The sequence below is a fragment of the Phocoena phocoena genome, chromosome X (genome assembly GCF_963924675.1).
Source record: "Phocoena phocoena chromosome X, mPhoPho1.1, whole genome shotgun sequence".
NCBI lineage: Eukaryota > Metazoa > Chordata > Mammalia > Artiodactyla > Phocoenidae > Phocoena > Phocoena phocoena.
The window spans coordinates 61,397,852-61,415,076 of record NC_089240.1 but is presented as its reverse complement, the minus strand read 5'-3'; the positions used below and the strand labels follow the sequence as shown (position 1 = coordinate 61,415,076).

Genomic DNA, 17,225 nt, shown 5'->3' with positions numbered 1-17,225 from the left:
TCCCCCCAACCTCCCAGAAACCAGACATATGAAAATCAAATGAATCACGGCTCTTGCTTTGCTTAGAAAATTGAACTGACAAGGAAAGTTAGTGTCTATAAGCTTTGGCAGGGGGTGGGGAGAAGGGGTCACAATGACTGTCCTGGGACTCTGTCAGCATCCAGTATCCCATTTACCCCAGTCCTTACATTCTCCCCCAGAAGGTTAATTGAAAATTGGTCAAACAGCAGAAAGTAAATGGCAAAAAGTAGCCCTGTTTTTGGGTTATGGGCCATAGCAACTTGCAAGGCTGCCTTTCAGATTTTGGATCTATCCTTTTAGTCTATACGTTCTCGGTTTGGAAACAGAGGAAGATTTCCTTTAAACAAGACCAAACCAACCACAAACCACAATCTGAAGTGAATGGTGGTGGGCAAGTTACACTTACTTTCTCTCCTCCTTGGGACTTTGAGGATGCTGCTCCTTCAGCTAAAGACTTCCTGTAATGAATACTATAAGCAAATGAAGCGAGAGTTCTTCGAATGCAGCATGAGCTGGGCACAGACACTAGCTACCGTTGTTGGCAGACATTTGAAGGATCTCAAGGCGCACATGTGAGTTACCTTGGATAGATCTGAGTGAACAAACGGCTGCCTTGTTTGTTGGCCAAGCTTGGTTCATCCAAAGCAACCCAGTTCTGACCTTTTCTAGCAAAGGGGGGTGGGGAGGGGGGGGGTCTATATGTTTACTAAAACTCATCACCCTGATCTCCGTGTAGACAATCAAACTGAAAAAGGTGTGAAGTTCAGGACAGAGTCACATTCATATTTTGCACGACAAAAGCCATCCAATCAACCTCATGCCGAAACAAGTGCACACCTGCAAACCTCTTGTGACGGAGAATTATACTGTGGCTGAAGAGGCATCAGGGTCCTTCTGTTTCTCCATGCAGGGCCATCAGGGCCTTGCTGGGAAAGTGAATAATCAGCAATGGCACCCTGTGTCCCCTGGGTTTGGCAGCCCCCAATCTGCTCTCTCACTGTGCCCCTCAGTGATAGGAGCCAGGGATGGAGCAGCCTGGTCATTGATTTAAAAGATGGCATATGTGCCCTTGCATCTGAGAATTTCTTCTGAGTGCATACCACGTGGGGGAAATAAGGAGAAAATCGGTAGTTAGTAATGGCAAGATTGTAAGTATGAGAACATAAAATGTCTGAAGATGATTAAAGTGCCTGATGATTTTAGTTCTGGATGTGGCCTCTCTCCTGTTGTCCAGAGTGTGAGTTAATGTAAAAGAAATGCAGGCTCTTTTGTTATTTCCATGGTTCCTTTTTAAAACCTTTTTTCTCTTCCCCCTTTTCTACTCAAGCTTAGTAACTCAACCTTGCTTGCTGAACCCAGGGCTTAGGTACTGGGGTTATCAGGGGTTTCGTAGTCTTTTGAAAATTGTGCAATAATTCGCCGAGCCAGTGGGTTAGTGGTCTTCAGCAGTTCTGCTGCTGAGGGGCGGGACCTTGGAGTTGCCTTGCTTCCCTTCTTCTGTAGCAAGGCCTTGAAATCATCATTTCTGCCAGCATCTAGGCTGGCACTGCCGCTTGACCCTGCAGAGGCAGCCAACTCACTGATAGGAGACTCAGCCGTGTTCCTTATTGGTGAGTGGGAGGTTGGTCTGCTGCCACCAGCAAAGGCCTCACCAGGCTCCTTCCAGCCAAGCAGCTTTCTTTTGGACCTAAATGAGAGAAAGTTTACTTTGAGTGAATTTGTGCGGCAGACATTTCCTAATGCTTCATATAACTTCACGAATGCCAGTGACACAATCTGGGAACTTCTATGCAACAGCCTTGTGAGCAGTCATACTTACCAGCTTTCTTTCTCTCCACTAAGTCCTCAGAGTCCCTTGTCTGGCCCCCTGTCCCTACATTCCTTTCAATGCCCACAGCTAGAGTCACTTGGCCTATGCCTGCAGGCTCAGTCCTGCCCAGGTTCTGGTACCAAGGAAGAATTTAAGGAGTCAAAGCTAGTAGCTCAATGACTCTGAATCAAGACAGCCCATGAGCTGATCCTGTTCTGAACTGGTGCTCCAACTCCAATAACTGGGCTCTTTCCCATTTCCTCATCATGGAGCCCGTGCTTTGTGCTTCTGTCCAATAACGGGGTCCCCGTCTGGTCCCCCTTTGCCTAAGCTCCTGCTTTGATGCTCGGCCTGGTGCCCCACTTCACTTCTTGATGAGATTTTTTGGTACAAGGAATTCTGTGAAGGGTTAAATGTCTCTGACTCTAGGCAGAGCTGTGAGAAAGCAGATGGAGCCACAATAGGCCCTGGGGTTGCTAGGAGACGAGGGGCCTCTCACTCTGCACCTGGTCCTCCCTTCCCCGCCTGCCTCTCTTCCATTTCACCCAAAGATGTCAATGAATTGGAGGTGGTGAGGCCCTGGACTGGGTTCACTACGTGGGTATCTGAACTTAGTCTCCAGTTTCCATTCTAAGCATTCTGCTTAGAGGTAGCAGTTTTTCTTCTGCTATAAGAAGGAAAGGCAATTATAATAGGAATTTAGGAAATTGGTCCAGACCTGTGGATCACAGTAAATAAATCTTCAGTTGTTCGTGAAGCCACAAACACATCATCATCATCTTCCGCAATCCATTCGGCTGTTTTATCACTGATTACACTTTTTTCTTCGGTTCTTGGTTCCATCGAGCTCCCTAGGCATAAGAACCAGAAGGAATGACTTTGACCACAATTGTTAGGACAAAGCACATTCTCATATGTGATGTTCAAAGCAGCTCCAGGAGGGCAGCAGGGCCTTTTCCATTACAACAGGTTGCCTGAGCAATCTCTCGTTTTAAATGCATCATTTTTAAAGCTCAAGGAGCTGAGAGCAATCTAAAACAATGACTCAACCGGTGGGTGGGAGTGGGACCTATCTGAATCTCAGATGGAGCCTGTGGAGTTTGAGGAAGCAGATTCTAAAATTACCTGTGGCTTTGATTTGTTTGCTTGTTTTAGTTGCAATGATTTAACTTACGTTGAAAGTCCAAATCAGCTTAAGGAAGGCCATAAGATTTTGATGTTTGGTGTTAAGGGTTTCAAAAAGGATGAGAAACATGGATGAACCTAGAGGACATTATGCTAAGTGAAATAAGCCAGTCACCAAAAGACAAATACTGTATGATTCCACTTATATGAGGTCCCTAGAGGAGTCAAATTCATAGAGACAGAAAGTAGACGAGTGGTTGCCAGGGCCTGGGGGGAGAGGGTGATGGGGAGTTATTGTTGACTGGGTACAGACTTCAGTTTTGCAAGATGAAGAGAGTTGTGGAGATGGATGGTAGTGATAGTTGCACAACATCGTGAATGTGCTTTAACACCTACTGAATTGTACCCTTAAAAATGGTTAAGATGGTAAGCTTTACGTTATATGTATTTTACCACAATTAAAACAAAGAGAGACGAGAAAAACCCCCAAAAGGATGAGAAACATTTTCTAGCCTGGTCTTAAGGTTCCAGGAAGAACAAGGCTCAAACCATCCAAGAAAATGAGCTCCCTTTCCTCTAGAAAACACTAAGAGAAGCTGCTGCTGGTAACATATTCCACTGCTTGAAGCCTTCCAGCCTGCCATAGCACTTGAAACTTAGGCTGGGAGGGTACTGAGTCCCGCGCATGAAACTAAATTCAGTGTGGCTGGTGAAAAGTGCCATACGGTGACGTGGAGAGACAGTGCCTAGGGCAGGAGATGCCTGCCTGAGGAGGAAGATAAGCTCCTAAGGTCCTAGGGTGCTAAGACCTAGTTTGATTTCATTAGCTCAGCACTGGCGGTTTCAGAGTAGTCTGGCCCAGGCTGGGCCTTGGAGATCCACCCCTGGGTTGGCCCCGATCCCAAGGGCAGTGAGACGGATTTAGAGTAACTCAAACCCTCAAGAGGTGTACCCTACTGATTTGGTCGCCCTGGGATCAGGATCATTATCTGGGGGCATTTGCTTCTGCCCCTGGCACTCTGTCCTCACCCTCACCTCTCCTGGGATTGAAAGGAAAAGCCAGCAGACACTTTACTAACCCAGAGGGCTTGCCTCCCTTTCACTGTCAGCCTGTGGCGTGGAGGTTGTCCTTGTACCCGCCGATGGCAGGTGGTCGCTAGTTGGTAGACACTTGGCATCTTCCTCCAGGGTGATGATGGGACTGAGAGGCAGCCTTGGTTCAGCCGTGTAGGCCTCCATTTGAGTTGCAGGTGAGGTGAGAGGCAGGTACAGCACGCTGGGCTTTTTTGGTACAGGAGGTGGAATCTTGCCTTTCTTTTTCTCAGCTTCTTCTTGGCTCTGGAGGCTAATTCTTTCAGGTAGGGCTTTCCCCTTGGGGCCCTCATACTCCGTACTTCCCTGGGGAGGTTGCTGTGTTCCTGAGAAGAAAGCACCAGAGGAACTGGAAAAAGGTGTGAAAACAAGAGATGAGGGTGCTGTTGACTCCCCCAGGGTTCTGCCCTCAGGGAAGCTGGAGGACTTTGGTTTCCGCACCACCGTGTATATATCTTGAGGGAGTGGCCTCATATGTTGAATTGAGGTCTTGGGGGTCATAGCCAAGGTAGGCGAAGTTAGTGGGTACTCCTCGGGGACAGACGGTGGCTTGTGGACCAAGCTTGGAGGCCTTCGGGCCAGTGGGGGCTTCTCGGCTATGGGAGGTTTTGCCTTTCTCTCTGGCAAGGTGAAGACTTCAGCTCCTGACTCCTCAGCATAGTCAGGGCTCTCAATATCATCTTCCGGTTCAGACTTGCTGACTGACCTCAGGCGAACAGAACGTAAGTCAGACTGAGTAACCATGGGCATGATTGGCTGGTTGGGGCTAGTTTTCTGGGCCAGCTTGGCCCCAAAATTTGTATCCGAGTGATGCCGGCTCACCTTGGTTTTGCTTCGGATGGAGATGCTCATCCCAGACAGGTCCAGGTTGGTTGAAGAGGTCAACGGTAGGTCAAACGATAGCCGTGACTTGGACATTTTCTCCACTGGTGATGTTGGGGGTAGTGATGACTTCCTCTCAGGTACCACTGGACGCACCCGGACACTGCCACTTGGAGGGGGCAAGTGGCCCAGGGTCAAGGACATGGAGACAGTGGGTGTTGGTGTCTCTGACTGGCTGGAGTATCCACTGGAGGGTGACATCAGCCCAGTGGGCCTTCCTGGGGAGGATACCTCCCTGGCCTCCACCTCGATGGAAAGCTGAGAAGGCGTTGTGGCTCTGGAGGTGGAAGGGGAGGCGAGAGACTCTGAGCTGCCCTGAACTTGGGTGCACTCAATGACTGTGGTGCCAGTGGCAGTGCTGGAGCTGGACAAGGATTGGTAGGTGTCACCAGACTTCCAGTCAGTAAGATACCAGTGGTGGGCGAATTGTGTACCTTCTGGGTCTTTGAAGGTTGGCACAGCTGGGTGACCCTGAGTATCTGGGTGGGATGAGTGATGTCCTTGTTGTTCCAAGGAGAGGCAAAGGCTCCTGGGCCTCTGGTCCTTGGGTAGCGCTGACCCACCGTCTGGCAAGAGGACTGGTTCATCTTTGACCAGCGAGACACTGCGAGTCGGTGGGGAAGGCTTCTTCTTGGCCTTCTTGAGTGAGATGCTCTTGGACCTCTGCCTTCTTTGCTGGGCCTCCTGTTGGGCGCTAAGGGAGGCAATGTTGTCGGCACTGTTACTGCCCTCAGAACTTGTACTGGCATAAGGCAGGGCACAGGCTTCACTGGCCTTCTGCTCCTCGTCATAGTCCACATCCGTGGTGCCTGTGTCTGTGGGTACAGACAGTGACCGCTCCCGGAACCTGCTGGCCCCACCTGGGCCTGTCTCCAGCCTTGAGGTATCACCAGTCAGGAGGCCAATCTTGGAGGGTCGTTCTGATACGTGCCTTCGTTGAGTAGAATGCTCAGAGTAGCCAGCAGACCCACCGCATCCTGCTGGGGTATCACGAGTGACAAAGAAGGTAGCAGCCTCCTTAGGAACCAGAGGTGGCAATGTGTGCAGAGAGATCCAAGAATTCCCAGAGGAAGGACTTTTTCCATTTTCATTGTCTTGACTGCTCTGAGCAGTGGCGCTTGGAGTCACGTAGGTAAAAGCATCTCCCTTCCAGGAAGGGGAGAACGTTGATTCTGTTGGTCCATTGCAAGAACTGGGGACGCTGTACACCATCCCCATGCTCTCCATGCCAGGGACTTTTGTGCCACCACGTGCCTGGAGAGGTTCTTCCGGATCACTAGAAGGATTTCTCAATACTGGCGAGGTGAGATTTGGTAACTGAGCTTCCTGACTGATGGCAACTCTTCCGTGAACACCTCCTGGAACTGAATGGCTGGGCTTGATGTCTGAGGTGGTAGAGCAGGCCACACTGCCTGTGGGGCTGTTGCTGTGACCTGGGGGAGGTAAACACAGAACGTTAGTGGTGCAGCCAGGGATCCCCCAGCAGCAGCTGTCACTAAAGAGACGGGAGCACCAAAGTTTTGCCAAGAAGCATTTGCCAACAGCTTGGTCAGAATTCCTTGGTTCTTCCTTTCCATAGATGAGGATACTGGGGACATTGGGTCCTTGCCCATCACCACACAGTGAGTCACAGGGTGCCCTTGAATTGTCCAGATGGCTTCCAAAGACTTTCCAGCTTTGAATATGCCTTTCAGAGCTGGAGTGGCACGTGGGACTACCATGGGTTTTTTCTAGGCTTTCACCCCAGGCTCATGAAACGACCACAGACCTCAGCGTTCACCTCCTCTGAGATGAGAGCAGAGGCTTTCGAACTGATAAAGGACAGCAGTGTGAACTTCAGCTCCAGCAGTGCATTGGGAGTATGCCACAGCTGGAAAGTTCAGAGTCTGGTTGCACTTTTGACACCTGTCACTTTTTAACTTGGCAATAGGAAAAAGTGAGAATAACCTACAGATGTGAGGAAACGATTCAGATGTTGAAAATCCCCAAAGATTTTCTCATATACACAACAATTATTATATCATGATGATGTTATATGATGATGATGATGATGATGGCAACGATGACGACTACTCTTATGATAATTTATAATAACAGCCACCATTTGCTGAACACATACTATGTACCAGGCACATGGTAGGAAAATTACATACAATAACTCTGACCCTCAGGAACATTCCACCGGGTTGGAATCATCATCCTCAATTTACAGATGAAGAAGCTGAGGCTCAGAGAGGTTAGGGAACTTGGCTAAGGCCTCACAGTTAGTAAGTGGAGAGGCCAGAATTTGTATCCATATCTCTCCGGTCTGTGCTCTTTGGATGGCCTTCATTTAATGGCAGTAATGGTTTTGTGAAGATGGCACTTTTAGTGATGATTCCCCCTCATAGGCATCTATCTGCCTAAATTCGAGATACATAGTTATATTCCACTTATAATGGGAAATATATACATAACGAATTTATTAGCCTGGGAGACCTGCTCTCCATATTTGGTTGCTGCCCTTGACAAAAGGTCCTTGGTTATCCTTAATTACTATATTAGCTTTTTCAGGACATCCAAAGTCCCTCCTCCCCCCCAATCATTCCTGTTCCCTGTCACAGCAATACCACTTGGGTTGCAGAAATGGTGAGAGTGAGCAAGGGGAAGGGTTTGGGGGATCAGCTATGGTGGGGTCACCTTGGTCTCGCTGGGAATAGTTAGAGAATCCAATAATGGTCCGCCTCCGCCTCAGGGTGGACTTGGGGTTCACGGCTGTCTCTGTGTTAAACAACGAGTGTCGCAAACTTGCATGTTTATCAAACTGCTGCCCTGTAGCCAAAATAAAGACACTTGGGTGCATCCTGGTTTCTGTTTACAGTATGGCAGAAACTGGCCTGAGGTTGAGAGAAGGGATGATGGCAGTAGCGATGAGCATGAATAGCATCCAGGCAGGCGACCCTTCTTCCCCATCCCTCCCAACTTGGCCCTGGGCACCCACAGCTCCAAAGCACGCATGCTAGCTTTCAGAGGTCCACCCGATGTCACCTGTGAATCTTAGGTGGCCGAGAGCCATGGTTTTCAACCCTGGCTACATATCGAAATAAACTGGGCAGCTTTTCAAACTCTAATAACTAGACCCCATCTCAGAACACTTAATACTCTGGGAATAGGGCCCAAATAGAAGCATTTTCTCAAGCTCCCCAGGTGATTGATTGTTCAGATGTACAGCCCGGGGTGAGAACCACTGGAGTGGAGAGACATGTTGAGACTAGATATTGCTTGATTGCAATCTCTTCTCAGATCAAAGCCTTTATTCAGGCCGATGAAGACAGTGTCTCCAAGAAGCTGCGCCATCCCTCCCCACTATCCAGGAAGCAGTCTGATAGTCTGCCCTCCAGGCACCTGATCACATTTGATCAAAGTTCGCCCCTGCGTGGTGATTGAGATCTATTTTTCTCAAAGCACCCGCTCAGTCTTTGCTCCTATGGAATTGCTAGGGCAGGGGCAGGGCCGGGGCAGTGGGGTGAGGTTTGCTGCTCCCCTGCACTGTCTCTCATTCAGCGGCTGCCTAACCAAACCCTCCCCTCTCAGCCCCATGGCCACATAGGTACCCCCCTCCACAGAAAGTGGCTCTGTGGGCAAAACACAGGGCCAGCCTCGTTGAGAGTAAGGTAGAAGTTCAAAAACAAAGCACCCACCATCACTTTGTGAGTTTCTCCTCTCAGCCCTCACACCCCTTAGTACATCTCCCTAGGCTCTGGGCTCTATTTCCTGTCTCTAATTTCCTGAGATGACACCAGTGGCGCTGGATTACCCTATATCCAGGGAGCGTCACCGCCTGTGGCCAGAGCTGTCCTCAACATCTTCATCAACTTCTTCCAGCACACCATGGGCTGGCACTGGCTCACAGGGTGCCTCTGGTCCCCTTGGGTTAGGAGGTCTTGATTTCATCAGGCCGTTGGCCCTATCTCCTTCTGAAATGACTGACCCTCTTCCTCTTCCACTTACAGCCGGTGAAGTGTGGAGAGTGAATTAATAATGGGCATGGTACAGGGTGCCACATGTCCCCAGAGACACAACCAGCTGAGCTGCGTACATTATTTTCCCCATCTCAAGGTAGTACTGGATCCCTCTTTGGTCTCACACAAGTGCAAGAGGCCCACCTCACTAGGAGACTGAGTGATGACTCAAAGTGCCACAAGGCCCTTGGTCTGTACTCTGGGTCTGATCCTCCCGTTTAGTGCTCGCTTCGGCAGCACATGTACTGATCCTCCCGTTTACCACCAGCACTCTGAACCCCACACTTCCCCTGCAACTCCTATCTGTGTGCTCCAAACCCGGCTTCTGGCACAAGAAGTCTTCTTTCCCCAAACCAAACATAACTCATACACTCTAAGTTTCCACAGGTGCTCCAAAGAGCACATGAATTCATAAGGTTTTAGAGTTTTCTGTTAAGAGAGTTTCCTTTGCCATCAAATGGTCTCAGTTAGTGTGGCAGGGCCAGTAGAGAGTGAAGAAAGTGCATGCCTCCGTTCCCGGGCGAGAGCCATGACCTTGACAGTGCAGGGTGAGCCAGTAGCAAAGAAAGTCTCGCTCCCTCCCCCAGCACCCAGTGCATTTGGAGAGGATGATCTGTAGTTGGCATGGAGGGAAGCGAACAGAGGCGATGCTAAACAACTCTACCGGAGACATTGATGGGCACGATGTCAGAGTGCGTGGGACAAGGCTGAAGCCATCGCTTCTCCTCTAGGACGGGCAGAGGGAAGGGACTATTCCAGACAGCTTGCTTGTCGGCTGTGGTAGGCAGGCTCAGGGAGGCCTCAGGGGCCCTCACACCCTGCATGGTAGTCTCATCCTCGCTCAGCTGCCATTTTGTGGGCTGTTGGGAAAGAAGGTGATGGGAAGGGTGTGCTCCCGACTGGAGACGAGCCGTGCCCACAGAATGGCTGTCTAGGCAGGGTGGTTGGAGGCTTCATCTGGGAGGCAGGAAAGTGTGGACAGGCTGCCAGGCCGGACGCCTGCCGTGCAGGTCCCATCTCGGCAGGGCCTCAGGATGGCTCTGCTGGCGAGCAGAGATGAGCAGCAGCTTCCAGTGGGTAATGTAAGCAGTTCCAGGTTCCCCGTCAATGGGTGCGGAGCGAGCTCTGCATGCTGGCTCTCTCAGGTGGGGGAGGAGGCAACTCACCATCAGTACAAACTCCAGACGCCTGGCAGACTGGGGCCTTGGGCTGGGAGTGGGCTCAGGGGCCTCATCAGCAGAGCGGAAGGTCTGCCCCAGAAGTCTGGCCTCCGAGTACTGTTCCTCATATTCTTCTGAAAAACAGCACAGTGGATACACACTCTAGGGAGCCACGGCCAAGCGGTGGGCCAGGGAAGGACCATGAGCTTGGGGCTCCTGCTCTAGCTGCCAGGTCTGACTCTCATTGTTTCTTTAGGATAGTTCCCGGCGTCTGAGCCATTTGGGAATGGAAAAATGCCTACTTCCTATGAGGAGAAAAGAGAGTCAATGGATTTGAGTTGTGCAGGTTCGGGGACCAAGCCTTTGTCTCCATGGCCCCCACCTTAAGTGCTCAACTCAGGAAAGAGGCTCAGGATGCAGACGCCTTTTGCTACTCTCTGCTGCAAGATTCTCTCTTTGAAGTCCTGCATCTCTTCAGGTTTTCTGCAACCCTACCAGGGACATGACCTGTGTGAAGCACAAAGAAATTTGCGTTGGGAAGTCCAACATGGAATGCTCCCTTGGATGCTGAGAACTCTTACCTGAGCCTCTGAGGGCTCGGTTCCCTGCACCTTAGTCCCACTGTGGGGGGCATATCAGGTCCAGGAAGGAGAGGGAAGGTGGAGGTAGTGGCGGAGGAGGAAGGAGTAGTTCGGGGGCATCGTTGGGGAATAAGAAGGATGCAGAAGATTTGAATGGGTTTCATTTAAGTGATGAATTCAACGAGTGAAGGAAGTGAGACTAAAGAACAGTCAGGACTCTGCACATTTGAACAGAGATTTGAAGAATCATAGAAACTTGGGGTCAGGAGGGGCCTCGAGGGTTCTCTGGTCCAACATCCCATTCTGGGCTCCGGCTTCCTCAGCATCCCTTCCAGGTGTTTCTTCAGCCTCCACACACACCTGCCTGCAGAGGAGGGGAGAAGCCTTCCTCCCAAGGTGGCTCATTCCATCCAAGGACAGTTGGGGCTTTCAGGCGTGTCAGGAAAGTTCTTCCTTATCTTGAGGTAAATTGGCCTCCCCCTAGGTTTCCACCCACATGTCCTCATTTCTGCCCATGGTGGCAACACAGAGCACACTGACTCTTTCTTTCTGCATAGCAGCTCCTCTCTTATCTGAACACAAGGCTCATGGTGTCCCTTAGAATCTTGCTTGTCTAAGCTTGCCACTGCCCTGGCAGGGAGGTGGGGTCATGGCCGTTGTTCAGTTGGGTGGCCCCTCTGCAGTTTGCTGTTCTCCGTAAAAGTTACCCTTTGTTGGTATGGATAAATGACAGCTAATAAGACCTCTTTTCACTTTTAATGTTCACTCAGCAAATGTCCTCTTGGGGATCCAGCCCTGTGCCAGGTGCTTCTGGAAACCGGAGAGTAGTAAGAGATGTGATCCTTTACATTCAGAAGCCCAGTCTGGTTAGGTGGACAAAATATATACCTGGGACTAGTAGATGAATGAGTAAATGAATGAACAAATGAAAGAAAAATCAGTTCGGAACTATACAAGTCCTCTTGAGCTGGATGGTACAAAGGGCCTCGTGTGAGTGCTTAGGGAGGGAATGATGCAAAGTGCAGAACTAGTGTTAAAGGTCTTTTTCGATGTGGCAAGAATAGAACTTGGAAGAAAGTGTAAGGATTGGAGTGGGGAAGAGGGAGTAAGAGCTTTTAGGCTTGGAAAAGAGGCCCGAATGGGAGAGTGAGTGCCTGGAGGGTGTGAGGAGCTTGTGACTAGCACTGGGGTTTTATTTATATTATTTTCTCGAGATCTAACTTACCTAAAGTGCACAAATCTTAAGTGTGCAGCTCTGACGTATTCATGCCCCTTGTAACTGCCATCCAGATATTTGTAGCACCCCAATAGTCTCTCTCATAGCACTGAGTTTTAATCCTATTGCCACTTACACTGGATAAATCCCTCTGGTCAATGTGTATGTTCTTCACATTGTAAGGTCCTATCGGGGACCACAACTGTTTTTTTCTTTTACATTAATTTTAATATTGTGTCTAAATCAGCCTATGTTCCAAAGGACACAGACTGGGAGTAGATGTTGCATCTTCTCTGGGTCTCTCCAGCTGCAAGATACTCTTGCTAATCAGTTTATGGACACCCTATTTTTAATTCTCACAAAATCATGCCATGTGGGGAAGTGGAATCCCCATTTTAAAGACGACTGACTAATCTGAAGCTCAGAGAGGTTGGGTAACCTGCATAATGTCACACAGCTAGTTAGGTGTGGGATTCAAATTAGATTCTGACTCTGTCTGATTTCAAAGTCTCGGTTTTCTCATTCTGCCTGGTGCAGGCAATCTGACTGCTCAGGCATTATGGCTGGGCTGTTTCTCTGGGTTGTGTGGACCCAGCTTTGTGTACAAGGTGCTCATCAGTATACTTCAGAGACATGGGGTTGGGAATTGGGGATGAGGTGAGCTCTGAGTGCTGTGTATTGGGCTTACTTTGGTGAGGCAGGAGCGACCCAGGAGATATGTGGACAAGGTTATTGCAAGAGCAGAGTGAGTGAAGCCCAGAGTGGGAGACCCTGCAGGTGCCTCTTTTGTCTTTGAGCGCCGGGATTCCAAAGACTTGGGCGATGTTGCAAGAGAAGGCCTGAGGGTATGCGGGCCCATATTGCGGTAGTCTCTCATCCAGCGCTCTTTGTAAATGACTTGACCCATGGCCCTGCCTCGGCCTCTGTCCCTTTTCCCCCAGAGACTACTGAACTGAAAAAAATGAGGGAGGGGGACCAGAGGGTGTAAACAGCCGTAGAATTAGGGCTTTCGGAGTCAGTAGTCTGGAAGGTGAGAGATGGAAAGTGTGTGTTTTGTTTCTCAATAGGCTTTCTACTATTCTCTCTCTTTATCTCGCGAGTCCCTGTCCTCTTTCTTCGTCGCCTCCCTCCGGACGCTATGCATCTGTCCCGTGGGCTCCGGCCGCAGCCCCCCTCCCTCTCAGTACCTTGCAACAGGCTCTGGAGATTGAGCTGCGCCTCGCGAAGCAGCTCCTCTACACTCGGGGGCCTGCCCGAGGAGAGGAACACGTTCACTGGCTGTCGCCATGACGACCTCGAGTGGGCAGTCGCTGTCGCATTTTCCCGACCCGAGTTAGCTGCAGCTAGGGAAGGAGAGAGGCAGTGAGAGGCGCCGCCGGCGAGGGGGGGGGGGGGCCGGGGGCGGCGCGCGGCGGCCAGTGGGCGCCCGCGGTTCCCCAAGACCCGCCCCGGCCGGGGGTGGGGGGGGTGGCGCGGGCCACGCTTAAAAGGCGGGGACGCGCCAGCCGCAAGATTTTTCCTCGACAGATCGTGCTGCAGTCCGTACTCTCCCTCGCCACCAGCCTCCGCCCGCCCGATCTTCGCCTCGCTGCCTCGCCGCCCGCCTCCTCCGCCCGGCGCCTCCTGGCTCCCGCCGCCGCCCGCCCTTTGCGCTCCCCGGGACGAGGTAACGCGCCCTGGGCCGAGCCGCCGGGCCCTTGCCCTGGTGGGTGTGGCTCGGCCTCCCGCGCGCCCCGCCGCGGCCCCCGGCTCCCCATCCCACCCCCGCCCGCAGCCCCAGGCCCCCAGACTAGTCCTGATGTCCGAAGCGGCCGGGAATCTCAATAGCCTCCGCATGGCGAACGTGGCCCTGCGAGAAGAATTAAATGCCCTTCGCGGGGAGAATGCCAATCTGGGCCTTCAGCTCGGCAGAGCCCTGGCCGAGGTCAATTCCTTGCGGGGCAATGTCTCGAGCTACATGCGTTGGCCGGTGCCCGTGGTGCCCGTCCTTTCCGAGGAGAACTTTGAGTTCCCGCTCAGTGAGATTGACGCCGTTCCTGAGGGAGAACTGCCCTTCCTGTGCTGGCCTCCCCCGCGCGCCGAGCCCGAGTACGCCCCAGACGAACTGTTGATTAGCGTGATCCAGGATTGCGGCACCTCCGGCGGGCCCGCCGACCCACCCCCGCTGCCCAGCCCGCCCCCGCCGGCGCTGCCCCCACCCTCGGCCAAGGAGCTGCCCCCGCAGCCTCCTCTGCCGCCGCTGGAGCGGCCCGAGATAGAACCCTTCTCGGGCGACCCAGTCTACCTGGCTGAATTCCTGATGCAGCTAGAGACTTTCATAGCCGACCATGAGGATCATTTCCCCGGGGGCGCTGAGCGGGTGTCCTTTCTGATCTCCTTTTTCGCTGGTGAAGCCAAGGACTGGGCCGTCTCAGTCACCCAGGAAGGAAGCCCCCTGCATGCCAACTTCCCGCGCTTCCTGGATGAAATCCGTAAGGAATTCTGTGGCCCCATCCCCCCAAGTTTGGCAAAAAAAGCCATCCGCAAGCTCAAGCAGGGAGACTGTACCCTGGGCAGCTATGCAGATGCTTTTCAGTTCCTGGCTCAATTCTTGTCTTGGGATGACTGCCGCCTTCAAAACCAATTCCTCAAAGGCCTGTCAGAATTCTTCCGCAAGGAGCTCTTATGGTCAACTGAAATGGCCGACCTGGACGAGCTGATTCTCGAGTGCGTGGAGATAGAAAGAAAAGTGCGTGTCCCCAAGCCAATCCCACTCCCTGGGGTTCGCAATATTTTCTTCCCTTTTGCAGCAGACCGTAATCTTGAAGGTGAAGAGGGAGAAGAGTGCCACAGTGGGGATGAAGATGAAGAGGCATGCAGGCGCAGGCTCCAGGACAAGGACCAGGGGAGGCACGTGAGAGCTATTCAGCAAGAGACCAGGGGGGAGGAGAGGGGGAAGAGGGAGGAAGAGATGAGGAAGAAGGAGCTGAAACAAAAAGGGGAGGAGGACGAGGAGGAGGAAGAAGAAGAGGAGGAGGAAGAAGAGGAGGAGGAAGCAGAGGAGGAAGAGGAGGAGGGGATGAGGAAGAAGAGGAAGAAGGAGGAGGAAGATCAGAATAAGGATGAGAAAGACGATGAACATGAGGGTGGCCGCCAGGAACCGGAGCAGGAGCTCGAGCAGGAGCCAGAACAGGAGCAAGAGACAGAGGATGAGACCCAAGATGATGACCTGGATGAGCTGATGGAGATAGAGCCCACCTACGCCAATGCTTCATCCCAGACTTCTGGCTACTATCATGAAAATTTCCTAGATGTGTCACCTCCCATCATACAGCCCAGCAGACGGAGGAACCAGAATCGAGTCCCACTTCTGGAGGGCCTTCCAGGTACCAATTCACCATTCTACAGTTCGCCGCCACTGATTCGCCGGGCAGGTCGCCTGGGGCAACGCCAAATACGACGCCGTCCCCCGGTGCTATTCCGCCTCACTCCGAGGCAGGGGGGCCACCGGGCTGCGCGGGGCCGCATTCGCGTGTGAGAGCCGGGGCGAGCTGCCCCCACCCCGGAACACACCCTTCCACTGCGTCCCCTGCCCCTGCTTTCGCTGCCACACCTGCCCCGTTGACCGACCAGTACTTAAGGGAGTTCCAAACCTGCAGAACCCGAAGAAGACCTGGAGAACTCCAGACCTTCCTGCGACTGTGACCGGGGAGTGACACCAGGGAAAGGAGGGCTCAGCAGTAGCGGCCCTCTTGGTGTGCACTCTGCTCCGTCCTGCCGCGAGCTAGAGAGCAGGTGTCTGGGCCTGTTCCTGTAAATGAACTGGTCACCCTCTTGTATTTCCCCTCTAGTTGTTCCCAGCCCTCACCTCTCCTGCGTTTATTCACGCTGTGTTCTATGGTTTAATCCTCTGACTAGCTAACCAGGACTTCACCCAATGCCTCACTGCTCTGCCCCAGTGAGTGAAAGGACAGGCTCCACTGAACTCTTAAAGCCACTGCGGCCACTTACTAGGTATAATCAGTGGAGAGCAAATGCTATCAAGAAACGGTCCTGGAAGCCTACACTTGCTTCAGGTCACCCCTCCAGCAGGAGGGCCCTGAAGAACCCCCTCCATCTAGCCCAGTGAGAGTATGCAAAACCACGTGTCCAGTGGACCACCCAGCTGAGACCTGACCTTGACTGACTGAGCAAGCTGGTTCCACCTTCCCACAGACTACAGGCTCAGGGCCTCAGGGCTCTCCAGATCTGGGACCCTCTCCTCTTACTACATTACCCTCCTGGGCATCCCCAGTGGACAGAGCCCAATGTTCCATGCCCTACCCTTTTCCTTGATGTTGCCTAGAGGGTAGGCAGTTGGGTGGGGGAGCCGGAGGAGGAGAAAGCAGCAGCAACAACTCAGTTTGACCTTGTAAGGAGTGACTCTTTCCTTAGGGACGGTGGTCTCCTCCCCCGGCCAGGCCTTGGACTGCAGTCTCCAGCCAAAGGTCTTGGCAGAAGATTTGCCATCCTTGGGGTTCCAGAGGTGGCCTAATTGGCCTTCCCTTCCCAGACTGCCAGAGAGAGAGGCCCAAGGCCTGCTCTTCAACTCCAACTTAAAGGACTCCTTATTTCTGAGAGTAGAGAGGAAGGTCCTCTCTGCAGAGACTTCACCCACTGCAGCCTTGCAGTCGGGATGACCTTGTGTCTCTCACATTCGGGGCAAGCCATGGCCTGGCGCTGGGCATCGAGTAAGCGGTGAGGCCTAAGCGGTTGACTGCCTCCTAGTAACTCCTGGGGCTTCTGGGTCCTAACCTAGGGGCCCTCATAGAGACCTGCTGCTTGCCTTGGGTCCAGAAAACACTGCTTCTGCAGTGAAAAATACACAGTATGTCACTCTGGCCACAGAATGCCAGTCAGATCCACTGCTGGCCTGAACTGCCCTCCACACTGGGCTTCCTGCACGGGGCCTGGCAGCTGGGCAAGTGCAGCCGAAGTGTCTGCGGCCAAAGGGAGGAAACCATAGTAAATTAAGCCTCTGTTCCTCACCGGAGTCTGATAGGTAACCTCAGCCCAGCCTTAGGATTTTGAGCCCAGAGGCAAGAGGAAGGAGCTGGAGGAAGAGGAGTCATGGAGAAACCCAGTCCTCCGGCTGGTTTCTGGTGAGGTTCATCAGTGGGAGGTAAGAAGCCCTTTTGTTGCTCACACATTTCTCAGCCTGGGGATCGGTGGAGCCAAGTTCCTATAACCTGTTGCTATCTTTTAAAAAGGCTACTACCCCCCTCCTCCAAAGAGAAAAGTAATACATAATCATTATAGAAAAATTGGCAAATAGAGAAAACGATAAGAACCCCAAAGCCCCAAACATTCAGAATCCCA

The 17,225-nt window shown here is 52.2% G+C and overlaps 2 protein-coding genes across 2 annotated transcripts in view; one reads left to right on the top strand and one right to left on the bottom strand.

Annotated features, from left to right (window-relative positions):
• Positions 1–1,383: 1,383 nt before the first annotated feature.
• Positions 1,384–17,225, bottom strand: part of NHSL2 (NHS like 2) — a 262,969-nt gene continuing 247,127 nt past the window's right edge. Inside the window, exons 2-8 of the mRNA XM_065901353.1 lie at positions 13,076–13,231; positions 10,098–10,225; positions 9,596–9,791; positions 7,610–7,741; positions 4,036–6,363; positions 2,550–2,682; positions 1,384–1,708 (exon numbers count right to left, since the gene is read on the bottom strand). Of these exons, the coding sequence (XP_065757425.1) occupies positions 1,384–1,708; positions 2,550–2,682; positions 4,036–6,363; positions 7,610–7,741; positions 9,596–9,791; positions 10,098–10,225; positions 13,076–13,231 (3,398 nt within the window). The remainder of the gene's footprint in view (positions 1,709–2,549; positions 2,683–4,035; positions 6,364–7,609; positions 7,742–9,595; positions 9,792–10,097; positions 10,226–13,075; positions 13,232–17,225) is intronic.
• On the top strand, positions 13,687–15,405 carry RTL5 (retrotransposon Gag like 5). The gene has a single exon (XM_065901391.1). It carries the CDS (start codon positions 13,687–13,689, stop codon positions 15,403–15,405), a length of 1,719 nt encoding a protein of 572 aa, XP_065757463.1.

What these genes read in the sequence shown, in the direction of transcription:
- RTL5 (XM_065901391.1), top strand. Translation starts at nt 13,687, where the DNA reads ATGTCCGAAGCGGCCGGGAATCTCAATAGCCTCCGCATGGCGAACGTG.